Source organism: Daphnia pulex, chromosome 10, assembly GCF_021134715.1.
Source record: "Daphnia pulex isolate KAP4 chromosome 10, ASM2113471v1".
In the NCBI taxonomy this organism is placed as follows: domain Eukaryota; kingdom Metazoa; phylum Arthropoda; class Branchiopoda; order Diplostraca; family Daphniidae; genus Daphnia; species Daphnia pulex.
In genome coordinates this window covers 6,911,323-6,931,470 of record NC_060026.1, presented here as the reverse complement: position 1 = coordinate 6,931,470, position 20,148 = coordinate 6,911,323, and the positions used below count along the sequence as shown (strand labels likewise).

At 37.7% G+C, this 20,148-nt stretch overlaps 3 protein-coding genes across 4 annotated transcripts; 2 read left to right on the top strand and 1 right to left on the bottom strand.

Annotated features, from left to right (window-relative positions):
- Window positions 1-3,860: 3,860 nt before the first annotated feature.
- On the bottom strand, window positions 3,861-8,169 carry LOC124206167 (nuclear export mediator factor NEMF-like). 2 transcript variants are annotated; one of them, XM_046603849.1, is made up of 16 exons: window positions 7,901-8,169; window positions 7,658-7,829; window positions 7,392-7,594; window positions 7,183-7,319; window positions 6,946-7,106; window positions 6,678-6,881; window positions 6,317-6,603; window positions 6,146-6,236; window positions 6,002-6,080; window positions 5,619-5,934; window positions 5,332-5,526; window positions 5,136-5,269; window positions 4,682-5,076; window positions 4,400-4,616; window positions 4,183-4,345; window positions 3,861-4,114 (listed from the first exon to the last, which is right to left on the bottom strand). In XM_046603849.1, the coding sequence occupies exons 1-16, from the start codon at window positions 7,957-7,959 to the stop codon at window positions 3,916-3,918; spliced, it is 3,012 nt and encodes a 1,003-aa protein (XP_046459805.1). In that variant the 5' UTR covers window positions 7,960-8,169; the 3' UTR covers window positions 3,861-3,915. The 2 variants fall into 2 exon arrangements, with proteins under 2 accessions (XP_046459805.1, XP_046459806.1); XM_046603850.1 differs by having other exon boundaries at window positions 4,183-4,343; window positions 4,404-4,616; window positions 7,901-8,148.
- An 89-nt stretch (window positions 8,170-8,258) lies between these two features.
- LOC124206165 (spermatogenesis-defective protein 39 homolog) lies at window positions 8,259-10,273 on the top strand. Its single transcript, XM_046603847.1, has 6 exons — window positions 8,259-8,499; window positions 8,563-8,793; window positions 8,871-9,620; window positions 9,705-9,881; window positions 9,948-10,049; window positions 10,117-10,273. The coding sequence occupies exons 1-6, from the start codon at window positions 8,425-8,427 to the stop codon at window positions 10,135-10,137; spliced, it is 1,356 nt and encodes a 451-aa protein (XP_046459803.1). The 5' UTR covers window positions 8,259-8,424; the 3' UTR covers window positions 10,138-10,273.
- A 112-nt stretch (window positions 10,274-10,385) lies between these two features.
- LOC124206166 (homeobox protein Hox-A11a-like) lies at window positions 10,386-12,469 on the top strand. Its single transcript, XM_046603848.1, has 4 exons — window positions 10,386-11,284; window positions 11,596-11,898; window positions 12,029-12,092; window positions 12,163-12,469. The coding sequence occupies exons 1-4, from the start codon at window positions 10,931-10,933 to the stop codon at window positions 12,315-12,317; spliced, it is 876 nt and encodes a 291-aa protein (XP_046459804.1). The 5' UTR covers window positions 10,386-10,930; the 3' UTR covers window positions 12,318-12,469.
- The last annotated feature ends 7,679 nt before the right edge of the window (window positions 12,470-20,148 follow it).

Sequence of the window (20,148 nt, the reverse complement as noted above, 5' to 3'; positions counted from 1 at the left end):
GCTGAGAGAACGTAAGCATCTATAAGTACAGATAGACAAAAGGAGACTTGTTTCAGATAAGATGTGTTTGATATTCATATGTTTGTTTAATATTCAGATAAGATATATTTGACTAAATAACAGGATCCAAAAATTCATTTTCGAAGTCCAGACTTATGTAACTTGTATTCCAGGTTTAATATTAATGAATTTGAATTTCGTTGCAGATTATTGTGGGAAAATAAGGTGCTGATTTGATAAAATCCTACTGGCTGAATGTTGCATACATCAGAACCGATAGTAGACTTGGATTTCTAAACACGAAATAGTGAAAATCATTCGAAACATCGGTGGCAAATTTTCTGTGTTTTGTATTAGTTTGCTCAAAACCTTATTAGCCTCTAATCCAGCGTACAGCGTGTTAAATATTTAGACGCACAAAAAGAAAGGGAAGACGCATTTTTTATAAAACCCAAAAAGAACAGTTTATTGGATATGAATTTTTTTTTTTTCAATTTTCATAAAAGAAGATGAATGAAGATGAATTTCTATTTGGAAATGCTCTACTTTTTTATTTCTCTGCTTTTCAATTTTTTTTTAACTCTGCAAACGGCTTCCGCTGCTCCGCCAAAGATTACGCGTCCCTTATACTAAAAGAATCACAATGAAATATGGAGAATAAGTTCAGCTGTAGTTATAGTCTGGGAGCTGGGTGACCAAAAAATGTTTTTTCTTTAGCAAAAGGTTTGAAGCTAAAATATGGTTAGGGGGGGTATGACACACACGAAAAGCCAAGTCTGTCGACTGGCGGCCGGGGCGTGACGCGATCCCGAAGTCGGCGGGAACCGTAAAAAAATACACTTTGTTTAGCAAGCCCAAATTTTCCCTAGAAAGCAAGTTAACATTATGTTGATCAATAATCCCGCAAGACAGACGTCAAATTACAGGACTATAATACCAACAGACCATCTTAAAAATTAATAAAACCGTAAATTTTTTCATTTTAGTTTAGAAAATCCAATTTTTACATTAAAAAATAGAGCAACATTTGATTTATAATAATCCCGGTAGACAGACGTCGATATCTGAGCCCTTGAGGGCACCAGACGTCGGTGTGTAACGGTTTTTCACGAACTTTCAGTCGTTATTTGATACCGGCAACGCTGTTTCGGATACCGGCAATGCTGTATCAAAGGCGCTTATTTTTAAATAGCTTGCGTTTCTGGAGGATAATAATGACCAGAAATTCATTAAAACTGGTTGTTTAACGCTTACAAATTAGTTGAGTTATTGGATTACATGTTTAATTAATAATTAGCTGCTAAGGCAGCATAAAAACGATATGGTGGCAGCATTTTTCACGGCGTCAGTGCTGATGTTGCGTTTCCAGTTTCTTTTTCTTTCACGCCGGAATTTTTGGTTTGCGTTCTGAACGGCGGAAGCGAAGAAAGAAAAAAGCCCATCTGATGCCGTGGAACAGATGCGCATTGGTCAGAGAGGACAGTTAGTATGCTGCTGCTTGCCCCATCTCGCCTAGCTCTAAAGTTCTGGCAGTTGCTAGAATTGTCTAGCCCCACATCCGGCAGTATCCGAGAGACGACGACTGTGACCCGTTCCGTGCCAATCGACACGTATCTAACACACGAGAAAAAGGAGAAGATCTGCGCTCGTATTTGTGTCTGCCGTGCGTGCGTTTGTGTTTCTGTGTGCTTTTCTTTTTCTTTGTTGGTTTTTTATTTTCATTCAACCCGCCGTTTTTTTTAAAGAAAATGTTGTCATTTCTTGTCACGGCCATTGTGACGATGACGATGGGACTGTTAGCCATCTGGGATAGTGTGAGGCGTCATCAGCGGCGGCGGCGGGAACGGGATCGTATTAAACCAAGTCCCGGCCGCCGCCAGAAACGACCCACCAGCAGCCGTTGTGCTCGTCGTCGACTGGACTAAGCGCAATAGCAACAACAAGTTGCAGGACATTTATATCGCGGGCTTTTTGGCGCTGAGCGAACATGAGATCGAAGCCCATCAGACGACTAGAAATAAAAAGAAAAAGATTCAACACAATAACGAGAATGAAAGGCTGAACAGGAAATTCCGCCGAGAAGAATTCCTTTCAGATACGATTACCTTCAGAGTCATCGGCCAATTCGACCTGTTTCAATTTTCTCGGGGGCCAGCCAAGAAAATACAATTTCATTTTTTTTTAATCGGTCGATCTATCTCATCTCTTTTTCCCTATCCATTGTCGATGTGTCTGGTAGTAATACCTTGCGCAATAATAAGAAGAAGAGCCAGTCAGCCAGCAGTGTTGCTGGTTGGATTATTGTTATTAGATGGATGCTGCAACCTGCAACAAAAGAAGCCGTTTGCGACCTTTGGCGCCCGTTTCGACTATTGTTATGAAAGGGTGTGTCTGATTTGATCACACGCCACTCGCAAAATTGACGGTTAGGAGCGACGACACGTCAACTCGTTTAGTACCACACTGCCGGTCCGCTTGTCCCTCCTTCCTTGTTGCCTTCCAATGGGAAGGTAACAAATTGGCCATTGCCAACTAACCCATGGACCAGCATGTAGTCCTCCTCTTTCCTATTTTTTGAGCTTTAAGAATAGAAAAAAAAAACAGACAGACAAAAGGAGCACGGCCCTAATATAACAGTCAAATAGCAGAGATCCGGTCGGGATATATATCTACTGAAAACAAAAAAGACGTTTCCCTTCTATTAATTCTTTAGATATTTATTCCCAGCGACTATCTGGATGTCGTGTATTTTTTTCGCTTATTGTTTTCAATGAAGCTGGTCGGTTGCTGTTGTTTGCCATTGTGTAGACGTACTGGAGAATTTATTGAAAATCTGATTGATGCCACACACGATGAAACTCCTCGGATGCGCGAGTTATATATGCCGGCAGCAACTTTCACCAGCATCGTTCACGACAACTATGGCGATCAATCTTTTATTTCCAGACTATTGAAACACCGCCTAAGAGGAACGTTATTCTGAGGGTCGACTGGTGATGTCGCTAATTATGTATCGATAAGATTCCCTCCCGATAAGAATAATTTATAATAAAGATCATTTCGGTCGGCGAAGTGAGGATATCGGTCCGTCGTTGGACGTGAAAAATGCTGCCACCATATCGTTTTTATGCTGCCTTAGCAGCTAATTATTAATTAAACATGTAATCCAATAACTCAACTAATTTGTAAGCGTTAAACAACCAGTTTTAATGAATTTCTAGTCATTATTATCCTCCAGAAACGCAAGCTATTTAAAAATAAGCGCCTTTGATACAGCATTGCCGGTATCCGAAACAGCGTTGCCGGTATCAAATAACGACTGAAAGTTCGTGAAAAACCGTTACACACCGACGTCTGGTGCCCCCAAGGGCTCAGATATCGACGTCTGTCTACCGGGATTATTATAAATCAAATGTTGCTCTATTTTTTAATGTAAAAATTGGATTTTCTAAACTAAAATGAAAAAATTTACGGTTTTATTAATTTTTAAGATGGTCTGTTGGTATTATAGTCCCGTAATTTGACGTCTGTCTTGCGGGATTATTGATCAACATAATGTTAACTTGCTTTCTAGGGAAAATTTGGGCTTGCTAAACAAAGTTGATTTTTTTACGGTTCCCGCCGACTTCGGGATCGCGTCACGCTTGAACGCCCCGGCCGCCAGTCGACAGACTTGGCTTTTCGTGTGTGTCATACCCCCCCTAACCATATTTTAGCTTCAAACCTTTTGCTAAAGAAAAAACATTTTTTGGTCGCCCAGCTCCCAGACTATTACGCTTGAAAAATCTGTAAAACAATTTAAAAAAAAAATTTCTTTTCCATTCCGACAGGCGATTTATTTCTTTGAAATACAAATTCGATCAAAATGACAAAAATGTGTATTCTTTTTGAAAAGTAAATTTCGCGTCGTAACAATTATTTTTTTGGCTTCAGAGACTGGGGTATAGCTAACTTGACTCGCCCAGGGAAATTACGTCCAACATCTTGATCTTTCAAGCTCTTAATAAGATCCCTTTCCCTGTTGGTCGCAGTTTTATCCGATAAGAAAACCGACATTGCCGTCTTGGATGCCTTTCCTCTTTTAGTTTGTCCTGGTAGGATTTTTACCTTATATCTTTGAAGGGCAAACAGATATTGTTAGAAAATAAAAAATTATAATGGTAATTCTTCTGCTATCAATACTTGTAGGGCATCAAAGTAGAATACGGTGCTACAACCGGGATGACATAAAGTAATTCATCTTCAAGTTGAGGAATTCCTGTCATTGCGTTCAAAATATCAGTGTCTGTGATAACGGGCTGATCAACATCCTCATCTATGCCGTCTCCTTCAGCATTTTCCTCCTTAAGTAATAATTAATTGAATTCCATTGTTATGCTTTATAAAAGTAATATTAGTAGTACGATCTGTTCTGTTGCCAACTGCCGATCCGTTGCTGGCTGTTGAGTGGCTGGCGTCTCATCACTTTTTACTGGAACTGCCTCTGTCTCTACGAGGATTTCTTCTTTTTTCAATCCTGGGACGGTTGTCTTTGAGAAGACAACTTTCTTCGTTTCAGTATTCTTTCCTTTTTTCTTGTTCTTGTTCTTTCCTTTGTCTCTAGCGGGACCAGCGGACTAACATTTTTTAAATACATAAGAAAGATTTCTTTTTGAAAAAAAAAAGTTAATTATAGAAATACCTGTAAAAGCTCCATCTTGAGTTGTCTTTCATCTTCATCCTGATCCTTGTACTTTTCTTTTATTTTCTTCATTTTTCCTTTTTGTCCCCGCTTCGAAGTCGGTTGTTGATTTTTCTCACCTTCCGTTTCTTGAGTAATCGACTCTGTCATTTTCTTAGACGACTGGTTTGACTTGATTGGTTCCTCTTTTACTTCTACTTTTTTGCCATCTCTTTGAGTTTTGTTTATGGTCAGTACATCTCCAATTATGGTGTACGATTCATCTTCGTTCAGAGCTTTAATTTTGTTACGGTTTCCTGATGATGTGCTCATATCTACAACAGTATCGGGGAAGGCCACTTCTGCGTTGTCGGTAACACGAGATAAGCTAAGCAAAGCACGGGCATTTTCTATCGCTGTAACATAAAATTAAGTCACATTCACAAATATATATGAATTTTTCTAATTTTTTTACATTTAGCATAATCATTTTTTTCATCTCCATCACTTTCAGAGTCACTTGAACACGAAACAGGCTCATCCACGGTTTCGGTGTCCAAAATAGGTGATTCATCATCCAGTGCTTTAGGCTTCCGATCATTCAAGTGCCTTTTAACGAATTTAAAATAAGAAAAGTTCATAACGCAAGAACAATTTTAGTTGCTTGTTACCTTGCAATACTGCTTTCTTCCAACCGAAAAAGAAGTCCGAATCCAAGAACGATAGGTAAAGGAGGGAGAAAATTTTTCTTTCCTCTAATCATGAAAGATCCTGTTGTTAAATATTCTCCTGATGGAGCAGTCTTGCTGACTTGCGAACTCTCAACCCACCAAGCTGTAGTCATTACTTTGGCTTCCCATGCAGCACTTGAATAATGCATTGAGAAATGTAGAATTAGAACAATTGGGTGTAAAAATCATTTAAGCTATTCGACGACAGACTTCGAATAATTGACTACCTGTAGCCAACTGCCATCAATCCGGCTTCTTGCAATGTGCGCGGTGGAATGCGATTAGATGCTGAAACGTTTTTAACGATGACACTGGACGCTCCGTGCAAGTCAGCATGGACGTAAATATCTCCGGCTTTCAAATAACGTTTGACCAAAAGTTCGTTTTGTTGGCGATCGCGACCACCGACAACAATGTAGTTATCCGAGCTGATGAACCAATAGAATTTTTCAAACCAAAGAACTTTGCGGGCTTTTCGGATTGTCGCTATGGCTGCAGATTCTTTTAAAGTCTGTTTAGCTTTTTTCTCTGCTGATTTGAAAGCTATTCAAAATAAATGATACGTTATTTACCCCCACTACTGCCTGGAAAAGAGCACCGAATCACTTACCTTTATGAGACGATTCAATTGTTTTTTGCTCTTTTTTTGACGCATTTTTCTTCTCGCCAAAGTATTTGCGGGCATTTGCCTGTTAAAAAATAATAACAATTTTAATATCTTGGCAAGGGGTTAACAACTGAAAACAAATATTACAAAAGCAGTTAAATCTAGGTCGATGTCTACTAGTTGCGGCTTGTAGGATTCGTCCGATTCCGAGTCAGAATCTTGCTCTTCATATGGGTGGCTTTATAAAATGCATTATGATAATTTCACACACAAAATAAAGATGTTAGTCGAAAACACGTTGAAAAAAAGAATTCCAACCTCAACATGAGACTGATGTGATTTGTAGATAACTTTAATTTCTTTATAATTTTTGCAACAGGGTCGCCTTTACGAGTAGCTTCTTCTACCAATTCGTCGATTTCCTTCCACGAAACCTGATTAGCCAAAGCTGAACGAACAACCTGGATAGCGTGATCAATTAAAGGTTGGTTCATCTCTATCAAGCGAGCTTTTTGTTCGTCTATTTCCTGAACGTGATGGAGATTAGCTAATCGCTTCTCATGGTCTTGTCGAATATTAGCAAGCTTTTTCATAGCATCTCGTTCCTGGAATCAATTCACATTTTATTTAATATCATAAGCTCCTATTTTGATATCTTTGATAAAACAAGAGCACACACCTGTTGAACTACTTTAAGGTCCAGCTTTTGGCTTTCCATTTTTGAAAAGAATTCATCAACTGCTTGATTAAAGCTAGGCAACTCAATGAACGGATGTGATTCATGTTGCTTGTATAGCATAGGGTGAAACTCTTGATTAGTGAAAAAATCTTGGTTTTCTCCTGAAGGTGTTGGCCTGCTTTCTCGCTTTTGAACAACAATTCCCTGTTGAAATAACAAAATAATGTTTACTATTTGTTACGGACATTGATTGATTGCCAAAAAATACCTTGGAAATGCTTCCTATATTTTGCATTATGCTATCGGCAGACTTTAACGCTAAATGCAATTTAGGAAGATCTCGAGTGATATCAAACTGTGTTCCAATGCGACTATTGGGCGGAAAACCAAATTCTAGTAGCACATGTTCAATCAGGGCGGGCCCGTAATCTAATTTAAAAAATATTATGGTTTGGCTTAATTGAATTTTTAGAGATATTTTCAGGCATATTAGGTTAAAAATTACTTGTTTTTGGAACCAGTATTTTCTTTAAATTGTCACCAGTTTTTGCTGAACTCAACCAATTTTCTAAGACCTCCGTGTTGGTGATACAATCTTCTACAGAAGTGCCTTCTAGAGGGTACTTTTCTTTCACAAGAAATCTTTAAAAGAAATAGAAAATTGTATGTTAGTAACTGAATAATTTAAAAAGTTGAACTATGTGGTCAACAAACCTTACATCCTCCCCTTCAGTCCGTGGTCTTAGGATGTTCAAAATCACATACTCAAAATCACACAACACAATGTTGCCTCTATCATACAGCTCAATTATAACATGATATGCAGCTTCTCCTGTTCCAAACTGAAGATTTATGATTCTGTCTTGACCAACTTGGGATGCCATTTCAAGTCTCTTATTGTTCAGATGTTTTCTTAGCTAGCATACAACATGAAAACTGCTGAAAAATAAGTTAAATTTGCTTATAATATTTTTGAATACCTTCATTGAGAAACCTGAAGGAGCTGGATTTTTTGGCCACTGGAAATCAGTAGTATGAATCCTGATTCCTGATTCAAAGAGTAGCATTGCCTTTTCTTCAGAACGATGAAGTCTAATCAAATATGTTTTGTGGTCAACATCATAAATTTGATTGACTCGCATTCCAATCAATCTGTATTTTTATTATGTTTTTCATTATTCCTTGAATAAAGTGTAAGTTGTAACAGTAAATTGTAAACCCACTTTAGGCTGATTTCAGCTATAGCTGCGACGATATCGATGCTTGTAAATCTTGCTTTCATTGTAAGTTATCGGTAAACGCAAAAGGCGTTAAACTGGAGTTGAATAATGAAAATGTTCTCCAAACTCTTCACGGAGAAAACCTAAAACCATCAATGAAATAAAGCAATTCGATGTACCTTCAAACTTCAAAGTTCAAGCACTTCGAGTCCAGAGGTTGCAACTTGCAAGGTAACTTGGTCTTGAGCTGACGTCTGCGTTTATTATGGGATAGCAGCGCCATCTGATAATTAGAAAAGTTACTTAATATTTAACTTTCAATATCTAACACTAGAGGGATGACCGCAGGCTATGCAGACTATGAGAAATAAAGAAAACAAGCAGATAAAAATAACAAATTTGTTGTGGTTTGAGTTGAATGAGTTAGCTAGATCTGATTGTGTCTCAATTGACTTGTTTTCGTTTTAGGTTTGATTTGATTAATGCACATGCTTAGCTTTTTCACATTTTTCTAAAACAAATGTAAAATGGATAAACCCGAAGATGAAAAATACTGGTCGTCATCAGCCACAAAAGGATTTGATTTTGATTCCGAAGAAACCGTAAACAAAATAAATATTGATTGACTTAAAATTAAAATCACCAGTAATTACTCAAATTACTAGGAACATTCTGATGACATATTTGGAGCAACTCCTCTGCAGACTGCTCAGCTGTCTAAGCAGGTCAAGCAAAACATTCCACAACATTCATCCCCAACAAGTGTACCTCATACGAAACTGTCTCAATCTTTGTCATCACTTAGTACTAGCAGCAATTCAAGCTTCAAATTCACAACAAGACAACCTAGTAAACAGTGTGAAGTAACTTGTAAACTACTTTCATCAACTGTAAATGTAAGTTTTCTTCTCTCCAATTTTTGTTTTCCTTCAATTTTTGATTGATTCTTGATTTGCCCTCTTTTATTATGCAGGATGAAACTCTTTCTAGTCCAAAAGATGTGGTCAGATCCATATTTTTGGGAATGTCTTTTGATTTAAGCTGCTTTAAAAAACTGAGTGACAAGACAGTCCTGCTAGATGAAGCTCTGAGACTTGGAGATAGTGATGTCATATGTGCAGTGCTTCTTTTTCTTCAGAAGAGTCTGCATCAGTTGGTTTTGTTTCCTCTTCTTAAAGAAAGACATGTTGCAGCTCGAGAGTACATTGCAATCTTGGAAAAGCAAAAGTCTTTTAAAGAAGCAGCAATGCTGTGTGCTGACTTGCAAAATAGTAAAGAAGCTGCTGTTCATTTGTACAACAGTTGCTTTAGAGGAGGGGACCAAAATCTTCAGCAGTCACTAGAACATATAAATAAAAATGAATTGAAGAATCTGAAACAAATTGAAGTTGAGTCCGAGATTGTGAAGGAGCATATCCAGTTACTGGAGAGACAATATCCTATTGCAGTCAGCAGATCTCAACCCCATCAATCCGAAAAACAGAAAGACAAAACGTCGCCATTTGTGGGTAAACCTGTCTCCGCCGACAATTTAGTTGGATCTTCATTACTTTCTACTTTACAATACTGTTGTCGCTACAACTGGGATGCTCCTGAAAACCTGTTGGCTTCTCCCGTGGGACTAAAAAAAACTTTCAGGTTAACGGAAAGACAATACATTTGGAACGCATTTATCGGAAGGCTCTTAATGAATGAGGATCCAATTAAAATTCTTCTCGTTAAGGTAAAAAAAATTGCTTATAGTAATTTAAAATGTTTAATTATATTGTTTTCCAAATCTTCCTCTAAAAATATTTTTATTTCATAGGGAATGTTTGGAGCTCCCAAAATATCTGCAAATCTATCAATTACAAGAATCCTGGAAATCGCTTCGAATTTGAATGGGAATCCAAACCTTTTTGACCAATTAATACCGTTGACTGAAACATCTGACAAACGATACCATTTAGCAAAGCGCTACCAACGACATCGCATCGTGATTGATGTAAGTATTATCATTATTTTTAGATCAGAAATTAAATTAACAAACACTATGATTCTTTTACTGTAGGTTCTGATCAGCAACAAGGACCGAATAAGTTTACTTCAATACAGAGATTCAATTGACGATCAAACAGAAATAGACTACATCAATAACACTTTAAGAGTATCGGTGAGTTATCGTGAGCTAAAATTTCATTATAAATTGTATGTATCACTGTTGTTCCATTCGCATTTAGAGCACCCGATGGAAAAACTAGAATTCCTAACCATCGTCTTCCGAAAATGGAAAATATCTCACTTTTATTTCTGTCCAGATGTTTATTTTACTTATTGAATTATTTCCAACTACCGTCTATTCAACTTTGCCTTGTAAATAAACTATTTGATATCAGATGTCACTAAATCAAATTCATTTTCTTTTTTTTTATGCTTACATATAACCCATGCTATTATGTCTAATTGACTTTATAGGAAAAGCTATGATGGCTTGTGAGTTCACTAATAATGGGACGGAAATCCGAATCTATATTCTCGGTTGGTACGACAATACGATATGTTCATACTTTGCGGGTTTTGGTTGAAGCCCTCTACCACAATCGACACAAGATGCGGTAAGCTATAACACTGTAGCCCTTCTTATATTGTTCTTGCGCAATGAACTGTAGTTTACCGCTCTGAATTCTCCAATGCCATTCTCTTTTTCTGATTCTTTGTAACATTGAGATTTGACATATAGAGTCCCTCCTCAGAGATCGTTATGTACAAAAAGGCAGGGCCGCCCTTGCTGACATAGCACCACATACGTCTGGAATGGCAGCAGCAGCAGCGGACTGTTTACGAAATGTAAACGTACACACTTACTCGGCCAGGCCAATGAGACATAAGAAACTTCTGTGTTGCAGAACGCCAACATGCCTCCCATGGTGTATCCACGTGGGTCGGGCAGTTGGGGTCAGGCAGAAAGTAACCAGTTGCCTCCCAGCAGCGACCGGAGTCAAATAACCGGTGGCAAATCGAATCGCCCGAGAAAACGACAACTTCAACCTCGCAATGGATTTCATATCTTGGTCGTCCACTCTTCTCAAGTTGAATGGCTACGAAGGACCTCCAAATCAGCAGCAACTGCAGCAGCAAGCGCGGCTTTTATCATCTTGCTGGCCATGGATATCCGAACAATCTAGCACTACACGTCCAGTGCCATTAATTTTGGATCTCGCCGTCTTGGAAGCTGCCGCTGTGAATCATTTCTGGCATCCGACATCAACGAGTTCCCTGGCCGTGGCTAATTTCATCTCGTCAATGGATAAAAATGGAATTATCGATAAACAACATCAACTTTCGTTTGGCATTGATCGTATTCTCGGGGATCAAGTTGGTGCTAATCGTTCAACCGTTTTCCCCCAGGTTAGTGTTTCCCTTTGAATGTGTTGTCTTTATTACATTATAAGGAAAACATTTTATTAAAAGCCCAAGATGAAATCGCCAAGAAAGACGTATATAGTCATATTATTTCATCGAAAACTAAATCAATGAATGGCAATTCAATTGAGAAAATGAGCTCAAGTTCATATCGTGTTTGTATCTAGCTTCGAATTACGTTTATAATGCGTTAAAAAATCACAGAGCTACTATAATTCTAATCAAACGGACAGCAAAAATGTGTTTTATTCGATCGAAAAAATTCAAAGCGCGTCATTGGAATCTTCTTCTGTCAGGTGCCGACTCACGTTTGGTCTCGTGATTCTGAAAGACAGAGATTATCTGTCGGACAAAGACAGGAAGTCACTGTTGAAAAGCAAGTGAGAGAAAGTCGACAAGAACAACTCCAGCAACAAGCGGCGATTGACCAGCAGCAGCAAACGAGCGGCAATAACAGTCGGCGAAAAGGCTCTTGGTCGCGTGCCGTCTTCTCCAATTTACAGCGGAAGGGACTCGAAAAGCGTTTTCAACTTCAGAAATACATCACTAAACCAGATCGCCGACAGCTGGCAGCTGCCCTCCAGCTCACCGATGCTCAAGTATAAAACTATTTTATAAACATCGATTATTTAGTTGCATTGGTCGGTTTAGCGCACAAACGATCATTTTGACGAACATCTCTTGACATTTATTTCCAATTAAAAAAATTAACTCTCCGCATTGTTTTAGGTCAAAGTTTGGTTCCAGAATCGACGAATGAAATGGCGTCACAATAAAGAGCCACACAACACAAGTAAATTTTAACTATATAAAAATTTTCGTTAGTTATTTTATTCTAAATAGTTTTTTAATGATTTTAAAAGATGAAATGTCGTGCAACAGCCCGGTAGAACAGTATTCAGATGTTGCGGAAAATCTCAATTGTGTGGATGAGAGCAGCACCGCTTCTACACATACCCTTCTTCTTCCCAAAGCAATTTCGCATCCGGCGCGATTTTCAACCTTTAAAAAGGCTTGATATAGTTCATTGTAAAAATTAACAAAAATCTTTTACCCGTTTGTGTTTTTGAGATTTGATTCTTTTCTGCCTTACCACCGTGTCCTTGTCCAGTTTACGAGTGCTCTATTGCAACCAATCTATGAAGCAATACATATTTTGTAATCGTCACATATATACATCTACCATTGCCAATTTGTTTATCGCGTCCGGAATTCGGACAATGCGATGCGGATCTACACATTGTTGGGGCGGTGGTTCGAAACAAAACCGCTCAAGCGAAGAAGGCGTGATTCTTTGAGCCGTTGTTTACACTTAGGTGATGTTAGAGTTGCGGAGAATTTAGTAGCTGCGTCGATGGGTGTCAGGCTCAGCAAATAAACCGAGGACGCGCGTCGAGAAACCCTCGCCTTCTGGCTATTTCTGTGGTTTGTTTTGCCTCATCAACGGCACCAGTTGTTCGGATAGATGGTCGAGAGAAATACCGCAGTCAACATCAGCAGCCAGCGCGCGTATAGTTTCCTTCTTCCGTTTTTTAATTGTTATTATTTGACGCTGGACGATGAGAAGAAGCAGTTGCAATATCCCGAAAAATGATGCGCGTCTACAAAAACAGATTGCAGATACTCAATCTGCGCTCGATCCATCATCAGTTACGTCAACAAGCAATCGCACCCACTTTCGCGCAACTTTGACTAGATCGAAAAACAATTGTGTCTCACTAAAATTCGCCTTTATCTTAGAAAAGATCGTCAGAACCTTCTGAAAAACGTTTAAAGTCGCGCGTGTTCCAGCGGGGGACTTGATCGTTATATGGCTCAAAGTTTATTTAACGAAACACAGGGGGTGGTGGCTTTTATCGTCAAGTTTAGACTTTGTATATGTGTATAAAGGGACGGCCATACGTCGTTGAGGGAAAGCGATTTTTCAGTAGAAGAATAAAAACAGTTTTAGGTACAGCATGCGGTGAAAGGGGGAGAGAGAGCAGAGTCTCAGGCAATCGAACTTGTTCACAGTTTACGTTAGACGAGGGCTATATACGAGCTGGAAGTGCTGAGCGGATTAATGGGCTCTCTCTCCGCTATATATGTTGGCCGGAATAAGAGAGAGCTGAGAGCTTGTGCCGGGTCGTCTCGAACACAGCCGCGCTTTTTGTATCTGCGATGCATCGCCAGCTATAGAATAATCAAAAGTTTAAGGAGTATGATGGGTGTGCATTCTCTTCAAACACAGAGACTTGGTTAGACTCGGCTCATTGATGAGCTGTGCTCGGTGTAAGACGCAAGAAGTTGTATATGGTTGTTTATTTACGCAAGAAGAAGAATCTGTTGCTGCCGAGCATCGCTAGCGCCAGTCGTCTGCGTTTCACATAATTTGTGTACGCATTCTCTTCATACACCAAGTGTGTCAGCAATAACCAGAATGAAGGTAACAGTAAACATCCTTATAAGAGTCATGACGTAATTAGTTATCATCAACATTTTAATAATTGCTACAATTTTACGGGTTTCAAATATCTTTTCTCAAAATCCATACAAGATGATGAACGGTTAAAAATATCTATATTTTTAAAAATATAGATATTTTTAACCGTTTATCAACATGTCTAGCAATGGTATGCGTCTCTAGTTAAAGAACTTTCGCAATCCGCTTTGAGACGTTGCGACGTTTATTAACTTCATACTCGGCTCTTTTTCAGCTCTTCTTTTCAAAGTATTTCCAGGCAGACGTTTTTTTTTCTTTCTTTGATTCCCTCACTACTTGCTCATCGTTTGTATCGAAAGCCTCTTGCTATTTATTTTGTTATGACTTACTGTATATGAAAATGACATCCGAGTACGCGATGTAGGCCTAATATTATGTTTACAGTTCACGAGAACCTAGATATAAACAAGTGCTGCTTCATCCGGCAACGAAAACAGATATCGATCAGCGAAAATCCACAATCTATATTACCTCGCCATTAATTTCCTCCATTGAGGGCCCCCTTGGTTTACAGCAATTGTACCAAAAAAAAAAAAAACGTGCCTACGTGCGCTATTAGAGCGCAAGATTAACAAATAAATTACAAGGTACATCAATTAATTTCCGGAACTGCCAAGTTTTATTCTGTTTTCGCTTCTTTGAATAGACTATAAAACTGAACACAATGTATCAAGTAAATGCATCGCTTCAACCGCCCATATACGTCAAAGCTAAAAGTAGATTAATATTTTATTGTTAATTGATTTTTGTTGACTTACCGTCTTTAACAACCCTTTCATGAAAGCCGAAGTTTCTACACACTTTTCGACACTTTTTGGAACAATCAGTCACGTAATAATTTTTTCATCTGCAAAAAAAAAAATCAATAATTTAGTGTTTTATTTTATTTTTAGCGAAAAATGACGAACGCTCCTTCAATCCGACAATCGAAAAACTTCCAGGTGCTTCGATAGTCTTCAATCCGATGATCTATAAACTCTCAGGTGCTTTTTCGATAGTCTTCACTCTTCACTATTATCTCGCTATTATCTTGAATCATATGCTCAGCTCAGTAGATTTGTAAAATGCAGCTCTTTTAGTGTACACTATAAATCTTGTATAACGTAAATTTTAATATAATTGAATCTTACATCCGGAGAAGTGTCTCCGACATGCTGCCACAAGATGAGGCATTATATATGTTATGAGAGATAGGCTACTTACCAGGGAGAAGAGGTAAGTTTGAGCCCCCTTTTTTTCATACGCCCTTTTCTTCCCATTCTTCCCTCGAGCAAATTGCTCTTTGGATTGTTCCCAAAAAATGTAAACAACACTTTTCAACAATTTTTAAATAAAACCGAATAAAACGGGAATTCAAAGAATATTATAAATTAAAAAAAAATTCACTGTTCAATTACCTATTTTATTGCTATACAACAGAATTTTTCCAGTATCAACTGGAATAAAACTACAGACTGTAATTCAAGAGACCCTCAAAAACCCATATAGGGCTGTTCGACATCTTTTTTTTACATTTCTTTCCATCGCGACATCGCAGCAGTTGAGTTAAAATGATGTCTGCTACAATAGCTCTCCCCGCTTTGTCTGACCAATTGACGTAGGTCGCGTGACGTCAGATTTTGTCTGATGTCATCTGACCTTCGTCAGTTAGTCAGACAAAGCCAGACAAGGCGGGGCGGACAATTGTAGCAGACATAATCTTGACTCAAATGCTGCGTTGCTGCGATGGCAACAAGTGTAAAAAAATATATGAATTTTGATATGAAAAGAAGAGAAAGTTCAATGAAAGGTTTTTCGTGCGTCGTACCGTATGTCAAATGAGAAATGGTTCCAAGAAAATGGCTTATGTATTCGGTGTCATTAAACTCTTGATTTTGTTATTTTTGCAGCATTTTAATTAACGACGGGGAGGTACTGAATGTTAACTTGCTTGATTGCTTCAAATCATTTTATAAAAGAAGTAAATTGGATTTAAAAAATTGGCAGCATGCAAGAAGCCCTAGACTGCTTGTTCAAGGTCAATAATCAGCAGCTGGGAACAGCACAATGCCAGGGGAGTCTTGTGTTTAAGTACCGTTTTCAGGGGTAGCAAATTTGGAGGTAGCCAGTGTCGCCATTTTTGGGTTGTCAGTGTCGGGTAGGCAATCCGTTTAAATACAAGCCTTTCCACAATGTTTTAACACATTTCGGATTCCCCCTCCTTGGTCACACATTTCTTTTTAGGAGATCATTTATCATCACAGCTTTTAATTTTTTATTTAAACGCTGAATTAGCAATTAAATAAGAAACCAGAGTTGAAACTAGCCCACCGAACTCATTGAAACTAGCTTAGCTCAAGCTCTTTGCTCATGGCCTCAAATTTAGCGGAGCCAGTGTGGGGTAGCCAGTGTCGGGGTAGCCAGTGTAGGGGTAGCCAGTTTTGACCCACCAGTATCAAAGGTAGCAGGTGTCGTTTTCGTCTTCTTTCTGACCTGGTCGGCTGGCATCCGTCTATTCTCTCTCTCTTAAATTGTCCCTTTATTCGATACAGGCCGTCTGAAACCCGACTCCCTTTCAGTCAAGTCCCTTCTCGATCTTGGCGAGAAACCATAAAAACGTAGAAGGGAGTAGAAATTGGATAGCTTGTTGTGATTTGGAGTGCCAGTATCCGCCCAACGTTTTCTAGCAGGAATTTAAGAAACTGCCAACGAAATTGCAGCATAGGAATTTTGCACGATATAGGCTTCGTCCAAAATGATTCTTTTGAATTCAATCTGTAGCAAACTTGACATGCTCATGCTGAAACGAGCCCCAGCGAACTCGTTGCCATCTATTTATTTCCCTTTCAATTGCCCAAATTAAAAAAAGGACTTTTTTTTTGTTTTTATAAACGCTAATGATAGTTAACTTGAATTCTTGATGACTGTATCGTACTGATGTCAGTTTAACAAGAAGCGGTTGATATGGCACTTGATAGTTGAAACATGGTAAAACAGTCTTTCTAACAGTGACGCTGAATTTCTTGTTCCCACTGATCTGTAAACATTTTATGGAAACCAAAAGAAAAAGTAAAGAAAGTTAAACAAAAAGTTTAATGTGTATTCGTAAAAAATGGGAACCGGTATCTGCCGACGAGTTTTTTTAGCTTAACCAGTTGGTTCATTATATGTTCCTCAAATCTTTTTTAACGCCTGCTTTCCCTCCATATAAAATTTGACATTTGGATGGTGAAAAGATCAACTCTGGATCCCTCGTCTTCACTATAAATTTATTTGGACAATAAAACGTACAATCATAAACATTAACATATCTAGCAAGGATACCTAGTTTTCTTTCTTAAGAAATTAATAATTTATTTTCTTAACTTTTATATGAACCAAAGTGGAACACATAACATAAAATGATATATTTCAATAGCATTGATACCCCATAGAATGTCTTGAGAAATCGATCAAAATTCAACAAAAAGGAGCACAAACACTAAACATAATGGGGATACTTACCAATGTAAATCCGACTTCGAATATTAGAGGATGCCAATACTTGGGATCACAATATAAAAATTTCCAAGTATATAAATATTTCCAATTACGTTTAGATTATAGATATGTAACAAATTTCTGGGTAACATTTTATGACCCTTCTTATTGACGTAAGATCTCGAAATATTCCGAATTTAACAGAATAGTTTCGAAGTTCAAGTAGATTAACGACAGGAATTTACCAATCTTGATTGTAAGAAATTAACACATTCATTAGCCATAATCTCTCATCAATCTTATCAATAATTTCTTAAGAGGTTAACAACCAGTAATTAACAGCTATGTAAAATGTATTTATAGAACAAACCAAAATTAATCACGGCTCTGCTATCGAAGAGTTCACTTAGTAATGAGAGAACTAGTTCCTTGTGACAAAGGGTCAACGAAATAAGGGTGTCTTATAGTGGATTTTCTCATAACAATATCGATCATCAGACAGAATGCCACGTAACAAGATATTTCAAAAAATGTTTACCTTGGATAATGTCAAAAATAAAAGGTTTGAATATTTAAGGCCTATAATTGGGATCTTCCCTTTCGCGAAAAAGCCATTCAAGCGCAGTCTCTTGATGCGGTAAAAAGGAAGGGCGAGAGGAAGGATGACAAAATTTCCTTATCCGTTGGTTTGGTACAATTTGCCAAAGATTAATAAAGGTTTTTGAAAACTTTTTGCTCAGCAGATACTTTTCAGCAGATAATTTTTCAATATGCTGCATTTCAATGAATCAAAAAGGGGAAAAAAACATTTGCTGCAGCTTTAACTGTTCAATTTACATTTATCTCGGCAATTTAAGTCGAATCATGGCGGGGGAGGATATAGTCTTGGTGGAGAAAGACGTCCAACATAAATTGCAATTCAGCCAGGAAAGCATTGATAATCCAAATCATTAAGTAACGCAATTGACTTCGAAAAACGTTTGAATCTCTATTAATTTGCTAGTGGTTTCAGCTAGTGAAACCAATTGATATTTTACTGTCGATGGAAGACCCGAAGAAAACCCCGATATAAACAAATTATCGAGATTTTAATCCATCGTTGTAATCATAACCTTGATGGTCTGTTTGCGACTACAAATGCCCCTGAATCCGATTCCACACTGAACAAATTCCACTGAATCCAACGAAAAATTGACCAATAGAGCAAGGAACTGAGTGGTCTCATTTTACCACATAGCCATTTCAGAACCCACTTTGGATAGCAACGACAGAGCCGATGATCAAGAAGAGAGAGAGATGAAGAGACCGATGAAGAATTTTGAACACACCGACAAAGGGCTCGCCAAAAATTTGGTCTAATTTAGTATAGATGATACATTTCCCTGTTGCTGAGTTCGTGGACTCACCCAACTCGGAAATTGTGCATTCAGATTTAGTAAAGCAAGATATGAGCAAGACAAGTCGTTTGAGGTTCATGTTGGAACCAACAAGTACTTTACCCAAATAGCAAAGTGTCAAAACAAAAGCTGCTGTTCAAAACCTAGGAGCTCATAATTTTCGGTAGTAACTGGAATATTCTCCCATTGCCACTGCTTATTTCTCGAATTAGTGAAGTTTTAAAACTTCCGGTTAGAAAAAAAAAAACTGAATCGTACTTTTCCAGTCGCAATTTTTCTCTCACAGTCTCATATTGGACGATCATATTCCATTTCTGCAAAGGCTCATAAATAGATTCCCTTTGCCTTATATTGATCTTCAATTCAGTCTTCTTTGAATGATCAAATCTGTAGGACATGTCATCATTATTTTGCCGGAATCATAATTTTCTGCAACCCGAAGTCAAACCCTCCTCCCGCATCGAGGCAGATCATACCCGTGAGGAAGTTTATTGAGTAAAGAGGTTTGCTTGGAAGCGAAAGGATATGCTGATTTTCAATATTTGTTTAAACCCGGACATTTGTTTTTAATTTTTTGTTTTTGTTTATTATCTTAGATGTTTTAAAGAAAGTAGGTGATGGAAAAAGCTTGATCATCCTAAAGCCAGATGAAGTAACCATACTTTTGACAAGTTTTACTGCTGTTATACTCCCAAACTATTTATTGTTGGCAACCATAAAAAATTAGTTTTAGAATGTATACTAGTGAAGGAAATGAGAAGGGTAAGCAATTTCATAATTGGCTTAAAAAAAGGTGAAGTATTTATTGCATAAATTTTGTTACAAAATGATTAATACTTTCTTGATTAATCTGGTTATGAAACAGCAGTAAGAAAAGACAATCGCAATGCCACCATTTTCAAAGACCCTTAATAAAGGTTTTACTCGGGGAATGATGTCAATCCTTGATCATCTATAGGTACTATAACAAGGTTAGCTTTTTTTATGTTATTCTCTTACGATTATTTTTAATCGTACAATATAATTCAAATTTTAGGAAATTTCCCCATTATTCTACAAGACTTAAAGCTTTTTGATCAACCAAACAATGGTCTTGAGGAAGCCCAACCGTTTACTTATACAATGCTATACAGAAAAATTATACAGAAAAAGATTGTAATGAATGGGTCTGAATTTCGGATATCCTACTTTAATGTGTATTTCAATTTACAAACAATTTGGAAATTTTGCCGAATTGCAACGGCGATTCGGCAGCCTATATTTCTGCCGAATTGACGATTAGCAACCCAAAAAATTGTCTCCAATTAGATTGAATGTTTGTTTTTTTCATTTATATGTATATATATATATTTATAATTACGTATTCATCTCTATATGGCATTTATGTCGCAATTTTTTAAATATCTTTGACGCCCTCTACTGGAAATATTTAAAGTGCAAAATAAAAATAGGGCTTTCGAGTTTTTGCGGCAACCCTCTACGTTTTTATTCAATATTCTAGCAGACTTTCA